Raw genomic sequence first — 17,784 nt, 5'->3', positions numbered from 1 at the left:
TAATGAGAAATCACTATATAAATCAATAGTATGCTGGAGGGCAGCCTTTAAAACTATATGTTGGTTTTAAGATTAGTTATCTGAGGTCTTTTTCCTGACAAGTAACAGGACCATTTTTATGTCTTTTGAGGTTTTTTTCAAGGTTGTGACCAAGTGACACTATTATCTACCAACAGAATACTTGGCTTTCTTTGCTCCATGAAGAAGTGTGGAAGTAACTATATAAATCCAACACTTTGGTATTGATACACTAATATAGTACACCAGATACTGTTTTTTTTTTTTTTTTTAAATCAGTGTATTTTTAGTATATAAATCCATGTAAAATCAATGGGACCCATTTTGTGATCATGATCTGCTGCCTTCCTGCTGTTCTCAAAATCGTCAAGTCAAGCAAATGTAGAGAATGAGATTCTCACATGGATTGGACCCCTTCCTTATCAAAGTGTCCTCAGAGTCAAGGGCAGCAGGAAACAGGTACTCTGATTTCAGACTCCTGACATCCTGCAGCCTGGGTCCTGTGACTCTCACCTTCATAACTGACCTACTCCCTGCTAAGATACCTCATGTTGTCCTTGAGCCCTGATCACCTATCACTGACATACCAAGGGTCTGTAGTATCTGCTGAGTCACCTCCACGCCAAGATCCACAGGTGGCCTTACCCATCATTTCAGATGTTTGGCTACATTCAGACCTTGCTTCTTGGCCTCTTGGCACAACACTTGGTGAACACACGACACAAGAACACTTCTGATTTCCAAGTCCTTGGAGCTCTGCTCCTATTTTATGACTTGTAAAAAACTTTAATTTGAAATTTTAATTTGCACCCCTGGCCTTGAATCATCCTCCTTTCCCACTACATCAAAGAATGGCTCTACCTCTGAAATATCTTTGTCTATTGTTTTTCCTCATTATCTCTGTCCCTTCCTTTCAATCTTTTTTTTTCTTCGATTTTCTTTGCCTCAAATCTGCATCTTTGGCTTTCCATTTTTTTATGTGCTTCTCCCATCCATTCCTTAATGACATTTTTTACAAATATTTGTATTCATTTTTATGTGATGTTATTCTTTTCCAGAAATACTATTACATTTATATGTCTATACACACATATATAAAATTAAATTATTAAAACAGTTTTTGTAAATATTCCATATAGATACTCTAATAAACTAACTTTGGCCAGACAAATTTCCAAATGTTGGAATACAGAGAGTAAACAATTATTTTCATTTGCTCAGCACATTTGTTAAGCTTCTGTTTTGTGCCAGGTGCTGAGGCGAACACTGATAACAGTGCAGGACATATGACTACTGAAGTGTCAGTGCTTGTCAACTTAAGAGCAACCATGACAATGAAACATAAATAAGTGAATATATTGAGAGTTGAAGAATGTTAGAACACAGATCACACAGAGTACTCTGGAAGGAGGGGAGGGTACAGAAGGAAGAACTAGTCTGAGATAAGGGACTCCTTCCAGAGTATGTATCATGGAAGCAGGAGTTAGCCAGATTATGGAGGAAAGGGACCAAGACAATAGCCCCACGTGGATGGAGAAGCATATGCAAAGGTCTACATTCAGTGATTGCAAGTAACCAAGAGGAGCTTAGGGATGTCTGAACATGAAGTAGGAAAGTTAGTGGCAATGATAACGATGGAGAAAGAGGCAGGAGCCTCAAGGTAGGTGGCTTTGGGGGCCACACAAAGGAAATTTAACTTAATCCTAAAGGAAAGTGAAGGACAATGGATTTTATGTAGGAGATCAGCATGGGCATATTTGAATTTTTGAAAGACCAATTTAGCTAAATAACTTAGAATACATCTGTTGTGAACAAAATTGAAAGCAGGAGGACAAGCAGGAGCCTGTCACTCTAGTTCCAGTGAGAAGTGATAATAGACATTGATTAAAGTGATAGCTTTGATGATGGAGATGCATGGACAGCCTGGAGACATTTAAAAGGAAGAATTAATAGAGTTAGGTCACAGAGTGTCATACTGATGACTCTGAGAATATGAACTTTAAAGAATTGGCAAATTAATAGTGTGTTTTATAGCTGGAGAACACTGGGAGCAGGTGTTGGTTTTAGGGAAAAAAATGATGTGCTCAGTTTTAGAAGAGTTGAATTTCAAATGGAAAGACATCTAAGAGGAGAAGACTAAGGCCTTTAAGACCTTGACCAGAGGTCTTGCTGACAGCTGGATGAATAAGTTTAGAAGCTTAGAAGACAGGGCTGGACTGGACATGTATAGGAACCATTAGGTTATGGATGGTGATTAAAGCCATAAGAATGGGTGAAATGCCTGGTGACATCTCTAGTAATCTGGATGAGTTACACAGACCATTTGGATACCTGGGGACACCTTACTCTGAAAACTTACTGCTGGTGTGAACCACCCCTTGTGCAGACATTGCTTTTGTCTTATGGTCATCTCAGATCCCACAATTTCTCCATCTCTCCCTTCTCTCCCTTTCCCACTGTCCCCACCTTCTCTACCATCTCTCTCTCTTATTTTAACTCTTTCTCTACAGTTCTTTTTGTGCCTCATCTAATTCCTCTCCATTGATTACTCCCTATATACATCTCATTCCCATCTATTTTCTATGCTTCTGCCTCTGGATATGGTTTCACTATTGAAGTAATCCTCTTTCCACTGTCACTTCCCTTTTGTTCTTCTTTGCTTCTTAGGTTCCTTCTCTGTCTCATCTTGATCTTTTTGCTGTTTTTATAATCGCAATCGTTGTCTTCACATTTTCTTCATCAATGTTCTGCTTAGTCTTACAGATTACTACTTTTATCATCACCAAATGCCTGCTCGTTTGACACTGACTTCTCTATTGACCACTATTTCTTTTGCCAATTTCCTCTGATCTTTCTGCATTGCAGGTCTGTCAGTCATGAAATTTCTTACCATACTAGAGGCCCAATGCATGAAATTTGTGCAAGAATAGGCCTTTCTTCCCCCAGCTGCCAGCACCATCTTCCCTCTGGCACCCACATGGGACCTGGGCTTCATCCAGAAGGTCGTCCAGTCTAATTAGTATATTATGCTTTTATTATTATAGATTTCTGGCAAACTTCTGAGACATTATCTTGAAAGTCATCCTACTCTGCCTCACAAAATCCCCATCTGGTGATATTTGGATCCCATGTCCACTTAGAAAACCTTGAAACTTACTCAGATACCTTTTCATTTAATGACCTCAGTCTATCTTTTCCATTCTCCTCACATTATCTACTCATTGTCCCCACCCTCCATTCAGGAGTCCTGCTCCTCTTTCTCTTCGGTTCCCTCAAAGTGGAAGCTGTAGTCATAATCTGTGCTCAAGTCTGTCTGTATATGAGTGTGTGTTCAGTTGTGTGCACATGTGAGGCAATGTTTTTGGGGAGAAGTAGGGAAAAGAAGGAAGTGCTGAAGCGAACATGAGGCTTGCTTGCTCCAGTGATGGAGGAAGCCAAGGTTCCCCGCCTGCTGCGGCCCGGCTCTGAGCCCGAAAGCAACATTTCAATTATAGAAGCTAAACAAACCCCAGATACCTGCTTTCAGCCAGCTGCGGCCTCAGAGCTGGGACTGCCAGTGACAGTAACAATGTTTCAATTATAGAAGGTAAATAAATCTCAGAATAAAAAAAAAGAAATAAAAAAAGAGAGGCTGGGAGCTTCAGTCGCTGGCCAGTCTGAAAACGGCACTCAGCCCCTCACCCAGACTGGCCAGGCACCCCAGTGGGGACCCCCACCCTAAAGGGGGTGTGGCCAGCCTGAAAACAGCCATCAGCCCCTCATCCTGGCTGGCCAGGCACCCCAGTGGGGACCCCCACCCTAAAGGGGGTGTGACCAGCTGCAAACAACCATCAGCCCCTCACCCAGGATGGCCAGGCACCCAAGTGGGACCCCCACCCTGATCCAGGACACCCTTCAGGGCAAACCAGCCGGCCCCCACCTGTGCACCAGACCTCTATCCTATATAGGAAAAGGATAATGTGCAAACTGACCCTAACAGCAGAAGGACTGGGAATGACTGGTCACTATGACACACACACTGACCACCAGGGGGCAGATGCTCAATGCAGGAGCTGCCCCCTGGTGGTCAGTGTGTTCCCACATGGGGGAGCTCTGCTCAGCCACAAGCCAGGCTGATGGCTGCCAGTAGAGCAGTGGTGGTGGGAGCCTCTCCTGCCTCCTCAGCAGCGCTAAGGATGTCAGACTGCAGCTTAGATTTGCTCCCCGGTGGCAAGTGGACATCCCCCGAGGGCTGCCGGGCTGCCAGAGGGATGTCTGATTGGGAGCTTAGGCCCAATCTCCCGGGGAGCAGGCCTAAGCCAGCAGGTGGTCATCCCCTGAGGGGTCCCAGACTGCGAGAGGGCACAGGCCAGGCTGAGGGACCCCCCCTCCCCTGAGTGCACACATTTTTGTGCACCAAGCCTCTAGTAACTGATAAGTAGTATCACAATTGGCTTGTCCACCACAGTCTATCAGGCTGGCATCTCTTCTGGCTCTCTTCCTCTATTCATTTGAAGACAGGACACTGGACACTGACAGGAAGTAAGAAAATAACACACAGTACATGGTGACCAGGAACGCACTTCAATGTGGTTATGCTAGGGAAAAGTACACCTACTCCAATGACTACACCTCACATACAATGGATACCTGTTTCTTTTTCTATCTAGCCATACCACATTTTCTTATTACTTCTTAGTTTTTTTGCTCATTGCTCTGCCTTATACTTTCTATCTCCATCCTGTCAATTTTGTGAGCTTCTCTGTCCTTGATTTCTCTTTTTAAATCAATGACACTGTTAATCTCTGTTTATTTTTATTTCTCTGTCCATTCTTTCTAGTTTTATTATTCTAGGTGTTTTGTATACCATATAGTTGGCTCTATTTCTACCTTTCTGATTCTTTCTGATTTTCATATTTTCTTCTCCATCAAGATATTAATATGTTAATATCTACACCATTATAGGTGGTTATAACAATACATCACACACGTATATATGTATATGTATATATTTATTTATTGTTGTTTGCTAAATAAGTTTTCTTATATCAAGCACTGATACATTCCCTTGTGAATATGCCAAGTCCCTTGTACCTCCTCTTTGGACTTTGATCATATTGAAATAGCCCTTATTTTCCTGCCTGTAACATGCAACACTCATCCTTTTTGACCCTTATAAACTTTTACATCAATTTCCTTATCCTAAAATGGGGATAGAAAGAATTAGCCTGCCTAGCCCTAGCTAGTTTGGCTCAGTGGATAGAGCTTTGGCCCACAGACTGAGGGTTCTGGTTCGATTCCAGTACCTTGGTGTGGGAGGCAACCAATCCGTTTCTCTCTCACATCAATGTTTCTTTCTGTCTCTTCCTCTCTTTCTAAAAACCAAATGGAAAAGTACCCTCAGGTGGGGATTAACAACAACAAAAGAATTAGCCTGCCTAAGTCTTAAAGACTTTGTGATGACTAAGTAAAATCTCATTTGCCAAAGTACTTTAAAATAACACGATATAATCCATTCACATTGTGATGGAAATCTTTTTTTTTTTTTTAAATATATTTTATTGATTTTTTACAGAGAGGAAGGGAGAGAGATAGAGAGTTAGAAACATCGATGAGAAAGAAACATCGATCAGCCGCCTCCTGCACATCTCCTACTGGAGATGTGCTCGCAACCCAGGTACATGCCCTTGACCGGAATCGAACCTGGGTCCTTTCAGTCCACAGGCCGACGCTCTATCTACTGAGCCAAACCGGTTTGGCTGTGATGGAAACCTTTACAAACTATTCTAAGTTTGAGAGTGGTTGATCTGAAGCTTTTATTTCTGTCTATAATTACATAGCAGGGCCAGTTGTCTTTTACCGTTACAAATGATATTAATGTGAACCAATATAATCTATGATCTTAATGGGCAACATAGCAAGTATTTAAAAAGGTGTTATCATTTTTCTATTTATTTCTTTTAAAACAGCAATGTATAATTATATACATTTAATCAATAGGACTCATCCTGTTTAACATGAGCTTGTAATAATTTCCTGCCTCCTCCCATTTTCTAAAATGCTGAAAGGAGTTGCCAGGATTAACTGGGTATAAGTTCTTCAAGATGCTCAGAGAAAAATGCATCTGGAAACAGTAGCTTTAATTTCAGATTCCTGACATTCGAAGACCAAGGCTTGGCATCTTAATCTTCGTTACCTGACCCATTTCTGAGGGCTGAACTAGAAGTTTCCTGAGGCTCTTCTCCATTACTCAATTCTGAAGAGTCACCACTGCTGATCCCTGCAGAAAAAAATAAAATTCTGTAACAGTCCCAGTCTGCGTCCTAGGAACCAACCCAGCATGGGATCTTCAAAAGAAAAATTGGAAAGAGAAAGCTTGTGTAAGAGGGGTAGGAACATTCGTACTGCCAGGCCACCCTGTGGCTCCATCTGACCTGTTGGTCAAGGTAGCTCTGTGAGCCATCCCCAAAGTCAGGGACAATTTTGCCATGGAAGGCACTTCCTTTAGTCATCATTTCTTAACCTTCCACTTATCTGTAGATACTTCTACTTCTACTCTGTTTTTTTCCAGGGGAACCATGGAAGCAACATTTTCTAGAAGTCAGGGCCTCTATCAGCCGCGTCCTCAATGATCTTGTGGAGCAGAGTATCCCTCCACCTCAGAACTACTTTGTCCTTTATTTGAGTGAAGAACATAAACTTGCGTTGGTCGTAATGCCATTAAACTTTTATACCAATTAGCTCAGCCCACCCAATGCAAAATGTATCAGGCGTATCACCTAAAACCCTAATAACTTTTTTAAATGTAAAGGATATAACAAAAAATTGGCTGAAGCTTTTGTAGCAAAGAAAACAATTTGTTACATCAAGAGTTTTGATTGTTCTTACGTCTTTTCTTATTGCTCATCTTCAGAGTAGATTGGTTTCCAATATCTGGAGAATCTAGGAGATAAGGGAAGACACAACTAGTACTCCATAACGAAAAGAGTTAAATCTTAGGACTCTTCACATTGTAGAAGGCTTTGGAACATAAAGATGGGATGATTTTTATTTCTGTTTCTTCCCATCTAAAGGAAAGAGATCAATACCAAGTGGAGCAAAGACCCACATCCTTTAGCCCATATGCAAAATTAGTGTTAGAAAACCAACAGAGACCAACCGAAGGACTTGTATGCATGCATGTAAGCATAACCAATGGACACAAGACACTGGGGGCTAGGGGAGGCCAGGGGAAGGTCAAGGGGAGAAAAAAAAGGAGACATAAGTAATACTCTTTGTAATACTTTAAGCAATAAAACAAAATTAAAAAAAAAGAAAACCAACATTTTTTCATAGGCTGGCAGCTAACTAATTTGGCAGTGAATCTGGACTTAGCTACCATGAGTCTATGTAAACTATTTATCACATTTGTGATTCCCCATAATTGTGAAGCTATTTCAAAAACTATCACTCTGTAGGCCAATGTCATATTGGGGGTCATTGGACAAAAGTTGTAAATGGGATTTGATGGTAATAACCAGAAGCTGTTCCTTCTGTCAATAGAGAGTATGACCAGAGTCCATTGAGGTTGAACAAGTTTATGACAAAACTGAACAGTAGCTGCCTGTCCCACTTTCTCTGCTCTGTGCAGAATAGCTGGTGAGTATGGGAACATCACAATGTGATCCACCACACTTGGGGATGAGGACAGGTCTGAGAACATGGAATAAGATTCACTGCCATCCAACAAGAGCCATCCTTTTTGGTTAAGCCAGAATTATAATGTTTCCTTTCTTTGCAGTTTTTAAAGTGGCCACATGAGACCAAGGCAGGAATGGGCTCCCTGGGCCATGGTGTGAGCTCAGAGAAACAGGAACCATGAGCTCAGACTCCTGATGTCCTGGAGCCCAGCAATGGCAGTCCTCACCCTCCTCATCAGGATCACTTCTCATTGTATAACCCCTGATTGCCGGGGGCGTCTCATCTTCACTGGACTCAGAACACTCTTCATGATTTCTCCCTGAAGAAGAAGCAAATGTCCCTTTGAACAACCCAATGTATGAAAAGGAGCCTAGAGAGGAAAAACCTGGGAAGCTCTGGAAACCTAGGCAAGAATGACCCTCCCTGAGACCTCCATCACCTGCCTTTTGCATTCATGTGACCTGTAGGTCAGTATTTTATCCCCCTTCTCCCCTGAGCCTGGGACTAAGCTATTTCATCCCAGTGGGCATCTCTGCTTTCTCTTGACCCTCTGTTTTTTTTATACTGAATTTGATTTCTTCTTTTACTTGTGTCTTTATGAATTTGTTGTTGCTTTTTATCTATGTTCACATTTATTTTTAGCTCTGCTCCTCTTTCAGGGCTGTCTTGGAAATCTGGTATTGAAGAAGGCAGATCTCCCCATGGCTGCTTTCCAGAATGACTTTGTGAAATAGAGCCCCACCTGCACACCGTCTAATACTCCTAGGAATGCTTACTTGAGAAAAAATTCAAATTCTACTGTGTTTGAGTCTTTGACTCTTTGTGTTTATATGTTATAGTCATTAGCCTAACTTATACAAAAGTTAAAATCAAAACCAGCTAAAATTAAAGCAAATTTATATTTTACTTTGAAGGACATAAAAAAGTTAGAATAGATATTTGGTAGAAAATACTGTTCATTTATAACTATGAAGAATTTTTATTTACTCTTACCATTTTCCCAAAGTCTTTTCCTGCATGTGGGTGATGTTCTCAAATCCAGGGGCTCTGTAAAGTAGGAGGGAAGAAACAGCTATTTGTACAACAAAGTCTTACAAATTCTATGATAAGTCACATAGCAGATAGGATTTATGATAATATTGATGTTGAGATGATCATTTTTCTCTTTTCTTCAACTGAATCAAGTTCTGGTGCCCAGGGTCATAATGCTAGGCTCTCCCTTTGACACTCCATGTGAATTTATAACCGACCCTTACACTTTCTATCTCCAGTTTTCTCATCTATAATGTGGAGATAACTTAGTTACTCTATCTCCGAGTTAAAATATTTGTGAAAACAAAACAAATCTTTATTCATAAAAGCCCTGTGAAAAATCACAATGTAAGTCCACCACTTAACTATCATTTGGGTATGAGAGTAATTGGGCTGAAGCTATTTTTATGTCAATAATTAAGTAGCAGCACAAATTATTCTTTGAAGACTTTCTAAGTTGGGGACTAATGACAATATTGTCAACTAATACAGAAATGCTGTGCTTACTATGCTCTGTAGAATATAAAGCATGTTGGTAAAGACTACCTATATTATTTCAATTCTTCAGCACTAATGGATATGATAGTGTGTAGTAAAAAAGACAGTCATTTGCTAGTGTATTATTTCTACCTTTTCAATATATCAATTGATTGGGCTCATCTAGTTAAACAACAGTTTATAATGCCTTTTTGCCCTCTTTCATATTCCAAAGGGTCAAAGAAGTTAAAAGCAGAAAATTGTGCCCTGGAAGTAATAGAATCAATGCATACAGAGAATGTCAGAATAAGATTTATTAGGAAATAGAGCTCTGGGTTTAGACTCTGGATATTTTTCATCCAGGAATGCAATCCTAATATTCTTAAATGTGGTGCAATCTCAGGTGCTGAGCAGGTGGCTTCTTGGATCTCTCCTTCCTCATTTGATTCTAAGGAGTCAAGGTTACTGATCAGTGCAAAAAAGAATAGGATTCTTTAGATGTCTCAGTATGTGACCAAGAAACTGGTTCAGCAGGAAATTTTCTAGTACAGTGGTCGGCAAACTGTGGCTTCTTGAGTGTGGCTCTTCCACAAAATACCACGTGCGGGCGCGCACGTACAGTGCAATTGAAACTTCGTGGCCACACTCAAGGGGCCAAAGAGCCACATGTGGCTTGCGAGCCGCAGTTTGCCGACCACTGCTCTAATACAACTTGAAAAATCTTGAAAACCCATGTATACCATGGCCTACACACAGGCCCACCTAGTCTGTCCCTCTATGTCACCTGCCTTGTAGGTTAGTGATGCTCCATTCCTTGTCCTTAGAACAGAGACAAGTCACTAGCAAAGAGACCCTCTGCTCTGTTTGAACCTTACTTTCCTACACCTCTCTCCTGCCTCTTACCCCTTCTCTTGTCATTTCACACTTCCTTTGTTTGTTGTTTCTTTGTGGGGAGAGCTTGGAAATCTTGTGCTAAAGGTAAAGAGCCTCCAGTACACCAACTTGAACTGTTTACAGGGCTGAGAAATAATGTTCTCTTGTGTCTGAGACATAGACCTATATCGAAATGGCCTTTTAGAGCAGTTTGCTTACACTAACACATAAGTTAGAACGCATACTCCCTGAAAACTGAAGTACATTTACATTTTACTTTGATAGATCTAGTGATCAGTGGAATGAACATATTATTTGAAATACTGATCGTTTGTAACCTCAAGACCAGGTAACATTTTTATTTGTTCTTAGATCTTTTCCTAGTGTGTTTTCCTAAATGCTCTCTGAGAAAGTAGGAAGGGAAAACCAACCACCAGTCTGTGCGCTAAATAGCTGTAGTTTGTGACCAGTTGTGCTGCTCATGGGATTGAGGAAACAACATTTTGTTTACCATTTCGAGCTCTAATTTACAAAGGAAATAACACAGAATCCAGTAGCCTTGTCTTTCCCTTAATTTTCATGAGGCTTTGTAGATGATCCCGAAAGGTTTATGTGATTGCATTTTCTCATTCAGAAACAAGGATAATAGTGTCCTTCCTGCTTAATCCTCAAGGTTGTTATAAAGGAAAAACTAAGAATATATTTGCAAAGGTCCTTTGAAAAATCACTCTATATATCATGAGTTGCTGAAAAACTCTAAAAAACACCACTTTGGGTTTCAGAATACTTTACTTGAAGTATTTATTTCTGCTAACACTAGAGAGTTGGATGAATTACCTTCAGACATGATTCAAAGTTTGTAATCAGATGACAACATGACTGTCCAATTAAGAAATATGAGGTTTTTCTTCTCTATAGAAATTACTGTAGAAATCCAGCACTTTATAGTCATAACAACTAGTTAGTGCTAGCTTATTTCTACTGTACTATCAACATAGAGTACATATGTTGACTATTAGGACCCATCAATAGATGTCATCCTCAAAAAATGTATATGTATATTTAATAATTATATATATCTAACTATTTTTTATCTTCCTGCATTTCCCAAAAAGGTCAAGGTAAAATGAATGCAGAGAATGGGAATGCAGGATAAACTGGATCCGTGGTACAGAATAAATCAGAACTGATGCCTCAGGAAACAGTAGCACTTAATTGAGGTTCCTGCAGCCCCAGCCTTGAGCTCCCACCTCCTTACCAGGCCTCCTTCTTTGTTCCGAGGTAGAGGCTTTGGGAGACTCATCTTCATCACTGCTGATCACTGCACAGAGAGAAAAACCCTTAGTGTCTCAGGATGGGGCCAAGGAGCCCATGGACAGAAAACCCCATAACGAGAAGCTAAGTTAACTCAGGTCTCCCTGGTCTGTACCCAAATGTGCGACCTGCAGGTTGCTCCAAGTCCTACCCAGAAGGTGGTGAAATTCATGCACAGAGACCAGCTTTGCCCATCCTGCAGCACACTTCTTCCCCCCACCCTTACTCTATCTCCTACCTCCATCCTCAGTCTACCTTCAATCCCCACCCTTATTCCACCTCTCTTTCATTCTTCCTCTTGGCTCAGCCCATTTCCCTTAATTATGCCTGTCTTTCTGGGGATGGTATCTCTTTATACCTCTTCTTTTCTTCATGCATTTTTTTCTCATTTCCTCTTAGAAGTACTTGGCTCTGATTATTTTTTTCTTTTTAAAAATCTTTTGTTTTCTCTTTTCTTCATCTCCTACCACCATACATTACTCTCTTATTTTAGAAATAGTTTCTCAGACATCAATTCTTATATCTGCAATTTCAGTTTTTTGGCATTTTTTTTTCAATTCCTAGGAACCCTTTTCTGCTAAAAATCACTGCTAAGGTGCTGGTTCCCTCTTCTCCTGCCTCGGTCCAAGGTCACCTGAATCTCCTCGGTGGACCCTGGTGACATGTGCCAGACCCTTACAGTATTTGGGATTCATATCACACATTCTTTCAGTCAGTCTTACCTATTACGTTAGATATTTGGGTTTCCTTTTCAGCATTTGTATTAAAAAATGGCTTTTCCTTCTTTATATCTACCAGACGTACAGAACAGGAATTTATTTGGATTCCATGGTTGGGTAGTTCTGCTCCTGAACAAAATTATAATAAATGAAGAATTTTATTTGTCTCCCACAAAGGGAGAGAGCACCCTCACTACAATCAACAATCCCTTCTCCCTGTAATTCCACCCTAGGGAAAGTTACCTCCATCCCTCTCCTTTCAGCTGCTCAACTCTGTCTTTCCTTTATGCATCTCTTAACTATCATTGTTTTTTGTTTTTACTCACTCTTCTCATTATTTGATGACGATGATTTTTTATTTTCTTTTTTAAAAATAAGAATAATAATCGCTGTAAACATACATGGATAAAAATGGATAAATCATGTATTTTGAATTATTATAGAGCAGCGGTTCTCAACCTGTGGGTGGTGACCCCTTTGGGGGTTGAATGACCCTTTCACAGAGGTCACCTAAGACCATTGGAAAACACATATATAATTACATATTGTTTTTGTGATTAATCACTATGCTTTAATTATGTTCAATTTGTAACAATGAAATTGGGGGTCACCACAACATGAGGAACTGTATTAAAGGGTCGCGGCATTAGGAAGGTTGAGAACCACTGTTATAGAGGAAGCATATCTGAGTAACCATAACTTTGGTCAAGTAATAGAAGATTGACAACACCCCAGAAGCCTCTTAGTGATGACTGTCACTAACTGTTCCCACCAATCTTGCTTAAGTTAACCATCACTTTGACTTTCAATATCACAGATAATTAAGTTTGTCAGTTCTATATTTTATATAAATTTGTATAAATGGAACCATGTCTTCTTTATGTCTCTGCTTCTCTGCCATTTAGTTGTGGGGATTTGACTTATTTTTTCAACATTATGTGTGTTAAAGTCATTTGTATTTACTTTGCACATTTATTTTCACTGCTGTATAGTATTCCATAATATAAGTTATCCATTAAAAAATAAAACCATTAAAAGATTATACCAAACTGTTATCCAAAAACATGTGTAAAGGCAGAGATTTAGTTGTGAGAGCTTGGCAAATTCAAGTAACTAAAAGGAGTTTTTTTCAATGGGAAGGTGGCATGAAGGAAGGGGAAATATGAAGCTGTGGTAGGCGTCCTTTAATCCCCACAGCATGCAGTGTTGACCTAATACTGAGGGCCACAAGATGGTATTGGGTTTTAAACAGTAGAGCCATAAGACCTTGTTTGAATTTTTGAAAGGTCCATTGAGCTGAAGTGTGAAGAATGGATCTGAAAGGAGCAAGATAGGAAAAAGGAGCCCAGCAGGAGACTGTTCCTATACTGAAGTGAGAAGTGAAGGGGTCTGGATTAGAGTAGAGGAGATTTGTAAAAGTTGGAATTGACAGAAGTGGCAAATAAAATCATGGTTGTTTTTTAATCCACTACATTTTGGAACTGTTTGCCACTTAGCAGTAGAAAACTGATACAGCCTCCAGTAGCGATGTTCATTATATCTTCCCATCAAGAGCTTCAGGCACTTGATCAAATGAGCATAGGTGACAGGTCTGGGCTGGAGATGTGTGTTTGGAAATCAATAGATCATAAATGGTGACTGAAGTCATGGAAATAATTAGATATCTGGAAAGAGGTCATTTTAAAAAATTTATCATTTTAAATTGAATTCATTGGGTTGACACCATACAACCCCACAAAACACTGTCCTCAGAGACAGGATGTATCAGATACTAAACTGATAAAAATAGATACTACACCTGATCTTAGTCAAAAGTCCAAGAAGCAATAGGAGGCCTATTTTTATCTGAGAATGTTCCAGGGCCCTTTTGATCTTTGTGGACACCTTAACTTCTCAATGGTATTGTGAACAGCCCCTTGTGTCTTTTTACCTATGACTGTCTCTCAAATAAAACAATATCTTGATTTGTCTGCTCTCTCTCTTTATTCAGTCATCTCTGAACCAGTTTTTTATTCATTGTTCTTTACTCATTCTTTACATAGTTTCTTTTGTGTCTCCCTCAGTTTTTCTATGTACTGGCATTCATTTCCTTCTGTGTCTTTCTTTGTTCATATTCTTTTCCTTCACATTTTTATGTCTTTCCCTCAGGGCCCAGCAGGGTCTAAGGTGATGCAAATGAGGTGCTCAGGACACAAGAAGGTGCTGAGTGAGATCCCCTTTATCTGTCACCTCAGGTTTCTCTTGCTTCATTCTAGACCTTGCGCTGCTATCCCCTAGCTGATTTTTTAGTTCCTACATTCTCTGTTTGGTTCCTGCTTTCTTCCATTCTATCCCTGGTTTGTAATTGGTAATGGGACCTGTGTATGCCTCTTATGTATCAATTTTGTCTTTTTTTTTTTTTTTTTTTTTTTTTTTTTTTTTTTTTTTTTTTTTTTTTTTTTATTGCTTAAAGTATTACAAAGGGTATTACATATGTGTCCATTTTATCCCCCCGCCCTAGACAATCCCCTAGCCTCCCCTATCCCCCAATGTCTTATGTCCACTGGTTATGCTTCTATGCATGCATACAAGTCCTTTAGTTGATCTCTTACCCCGCTACCTCCTGCCCCGCAACCCTCCCCGGCCTTCCTGCTGCAGTTTGACAATCTGTTTGAGGCAGCTCTGCCTCTGTATCTATTATTGTTCAAAAGTTTATAATGGTCTCTATTATCCATGAATGAGTGAGATCATGTGGTATTTTTCCTTCATTGACTGGCTTATTTCACTTAGCATAATGCTCTCCAGTTCCATCCATGACGTTGCAAATGGTAAGAGTTCCTTCCTTTTTAGAGCAGCATAGTATTCCATCGTGTAGATGTACCACAGTTTTCTAATCCATTCATCTACTGATGGGCACTTAGGCTGTTTCCAGATCTTAGCTATGGTGAATTGTGCTGCTATGAACATAGGGGTGCATATATCCTTTCTGATTGGTGTTTCCGGTTTCTTGGGATATATTCCTAGAAGTGGGATCACAGGGTCAAATGGGAGTTCCATTTTCAGTTTTTTAAGGAAACTCCATACTGTCTTCCATAGTGGCTGCACCAGTCTGCATTCCCACCAGCAGTGCACAAGTGTTCCTTTTTCTCCACATCCTCTCCAGCACTTGTCGTTTGTTGATTTGTTGATGATAGCCAGTCTGACAGGTGTGAGATGGTACCTCATTGTTGTTTTGATTTGCATCTCTCGGATGATTAGTGACTTTGAGCATGTTTTCATATGTCTCTTGGCTTTCTGAATGTCCTCTTTTGAAAGGTGTCTATTTAGGTCCTTTGCCCATTTTTTGATTGGATTGTTTATCTTCCTTTTGTTAAGTTGTATGAGTTCCCTATAAATTTTGGAGATTAGGCCCTTATCGGATATGACATTGGCAAATATGTTTTCCCACACAGTGGGTTTTCTCGTTGTTTTGTTGATGGTTTCTTTTGCTGTGCAGAAGCTTTTTATTTTGATGTAGTCCCATTTGTTCATTTTCTCTTTAGTTTCAAGTGCCCTAGGAGCTGTATCAGTGAAGAAATTGCTTCGGCATATGTCTGAGATTTTGTTGCCTTTGGATTCTTCTAGAATTTTTATAGTTTCCTGTCGTACATTTAAGTCCTTTATCCATTTTGAGTTTATTTTTGTGTATGGTGTAAGTTGGTGGTCTAGTTTCATTTTCTTGCATATATCTGTCCAATTTTCCCAGCACCATTTATTGAAGAGACTATCTTGGCTCCATTGTATGTTCTTGCCTCCTTTGTCAAATATTAATTGAGCATATTGGTTCGGGCCGATTTCTGGGCTCTCTATTCTATTCCATTGATCTATATGCCTATTCTTGTGCCAGTACCAGGCAGTTTTGAGAACAGTGGCTTTGTAATACATCTTGATATCTGGTATTGAGATCCCACCTACTTTGGTCTTTTTCAGGATTGCTGCAGCTATTCGAGGTCTTTTTTTATTCCAGATGAATTTTTGGAGAGTTCGTTCTAGATCTCTGAAGTATGCCGTTGGTATTTTAATGGGGAGTGCGTTGAATTTATAGATTGCTTTGGGTAGTATGGACATTTTAATGATGTTGATTCTACCAATCCATGAACACGGTATGTTCTTCCATCTGTTTATGTCTTCCTCTATATCTTTTTTCAACGTCCTGTAGTTTTCTGAGTAGAGGTCTTTTACCTCTTTAGTTAAGTTTATTCCTAGGTAGCTTAATTTTTTTGGTGCGATGGTAAACGGGATTGTTTTTATAATCTCTCTTTCTGAAAGTTCACTATTGGTGTATAGAAATGCCTCGGATTTCTTGGGGTTAATTTTGTATCCTGCTACATTGCCAAATTCATGTATTAAGTCCAGTAGCTTTTTGATGGAGTCTCTAGGGTTTTGTATGTATAATATCATGTCGTCTGCAAATAAGGACAGTTTTACTTCCTCTTTTCCAATTTGGATGCCTTTTATTTCTTCTTCTTGCCGAATTGCAATGGCTAACACTTCCAGTACTATGTTGAACAGGAGTGGTGAGAGGGGGCATCCCTGTCTTGTTCCTGTTCTTAGGGGAAATGGTGTTAGTTTTTGTCCATTGAGTATGATGTTGGCTGTGGGCCTGTCATATATGGCTTTTATTATGTTGAGGTATGATCCTTCTACTCCCACCTTGCTGAGAGCTTTTATCAAAAATGGGTGTTGAATTTTGTCAAATGCTTTTTCTGCATCAATTGATATGACCATGTGGTTTTTTTCTTTCAATTTGTTTATGTGATGTATCACGTTTATTGATTTGCGGATATTGTACCATCCTTGCATCCCTGGGATAAATCCTACTTGGTCATGGTGTATGATCTTTCTGATGTACTGCTGGATCCGATTTGCTAAGATTTTGTTGAGGATTTTGGCATCTATGTTCATGAGGGATATTGGCCTGTAATTCTCTTTCATTGTGTTGTCTTTACCTGGTTTTGGTATTAGGGTGATGCTGGCTTCATAGAATGAGCTTGGAAGTGTTCCTTCCTCTTGAATTTTTTGTAGTAGTCTGAGGAGGATAGGTTTTAGTTCTTCCTTGAATGTTTGGTAAAACTCCCCTGTGAAGCCGTCTGGTCCTGGGCTTTTGTTTGCTGGAAGCTTTTTGATGACTGCTTCAATTTCTTCCATAGTTATTGGCCTGTTGAGATTTTTAGATTCTTCCTGATTGAGTTTTGGAATGTTGTATTTTTCTAGGAATTTGTCCATTTCCTCCAGGTTGTCTAGTTTGTTGGAGTAGAGCTGTCCATAGTATTTTTTAACAATCATTTGTATTTCTGTGGGGTCTGTTGTTATTTCGCCTCTATCGTTTCTGATTTTGTTTATTTGGGTCCTCTCTCTTTGCTTCTTGGTGAGTCTGGCTAGAGGTTTGTCAATCTTGTTTATCCTTTCAAAGAACCAGCTCTTGGTTTCATTGATTTTCTGTATTGTTTTTTTGGTCTCTATGTCATTTATTTCTGCTCTAATCTTTATTATCTCCTTCCTTCTGCTCACTCTGGGGTTTTCTTGTTGCTCTCTTTCTAATTCTTTGAGTTGTAGAATTAGATGATTTACTACCATTTTTTCTTGTTTGTTGAGATAGGCCTGTAGAGCTATAAACTTCCCTCTCAGGACTGCTTTCATTGTGTCCCATAGGTTTTGGATTGTTGTGTTTTCA

The 17,784-nt window shown here is 39.7% G+C and overlaps 1 protein-coding gene and 1 pseudogene across 5 annotated transcripts in view; both read right to left on the bottom strand.

The window, feature by feature from the left end:
• The window catches only part of SP100 (SP100 nuclear antigen), an 89,703-nt gene that overhangs the window by 38,440 nt on the left and 33,479 nt on the right, over positions 1 to 17,784 (bottom strand). For all 5 annotated transcript variants that reach the window (XM_036319482.1, XM_036319481.1, XM_036319485.1 and 2 more), the window contains exons 8-13: positions 12,096 to 12,221; positions 11,318 to 11,380; positions 8,671 to 8,724; positions 7,904 to 7,996; positions 6,886 to 6,939; positions 6,194 to 6,277 (exon numbers count right to left, since the gene is read on the bottom strand). In XM_036319482.1, coding sequence (XP_036175375.1) covers positions 6,194 to 6,277; positions 6,886 to 6,939; positions 7,904 to 7,996; positions 8,671 to 8,724; positions 11,318 to 11,380; positions 12,096 to 12,221 — 474 coding nt within the window. The remainder of the gene's footprint in view (positions 1 to 6,193; positions 6,278 to 6,885; positions 6,940 to 7,903; positions 7,997 to 8,670; positions 8,725 to 11,317; positions 11,381 to 12,095; positions 12,222 to 17,784) is intronic.
• Positions 13,803 to 13,920, bottom strand: LOC118662368 (annotated as a pseudogene).

The sequence above is a fragment of the Myotis myotis genome, unplaced genomic scaffold (genome assembly GCF_014108235.1).
Source record: "Myotis myotis isolate mMyoMyo1 unplaced genomic scaffold, mMyoMyo1.p scaffold_m19_p_8, whole genome shotgun sequence".
NCBI lineage: Eukaryota > Metazoa > Chordata > Mammalia > Chiroptera > Vespertilionidae > Myotis > Myotis myotis.
Note: the sequence above shows the minus strand (reverse complement) of the source record. Positions and strands in the feature narration are given on the sequence as shown.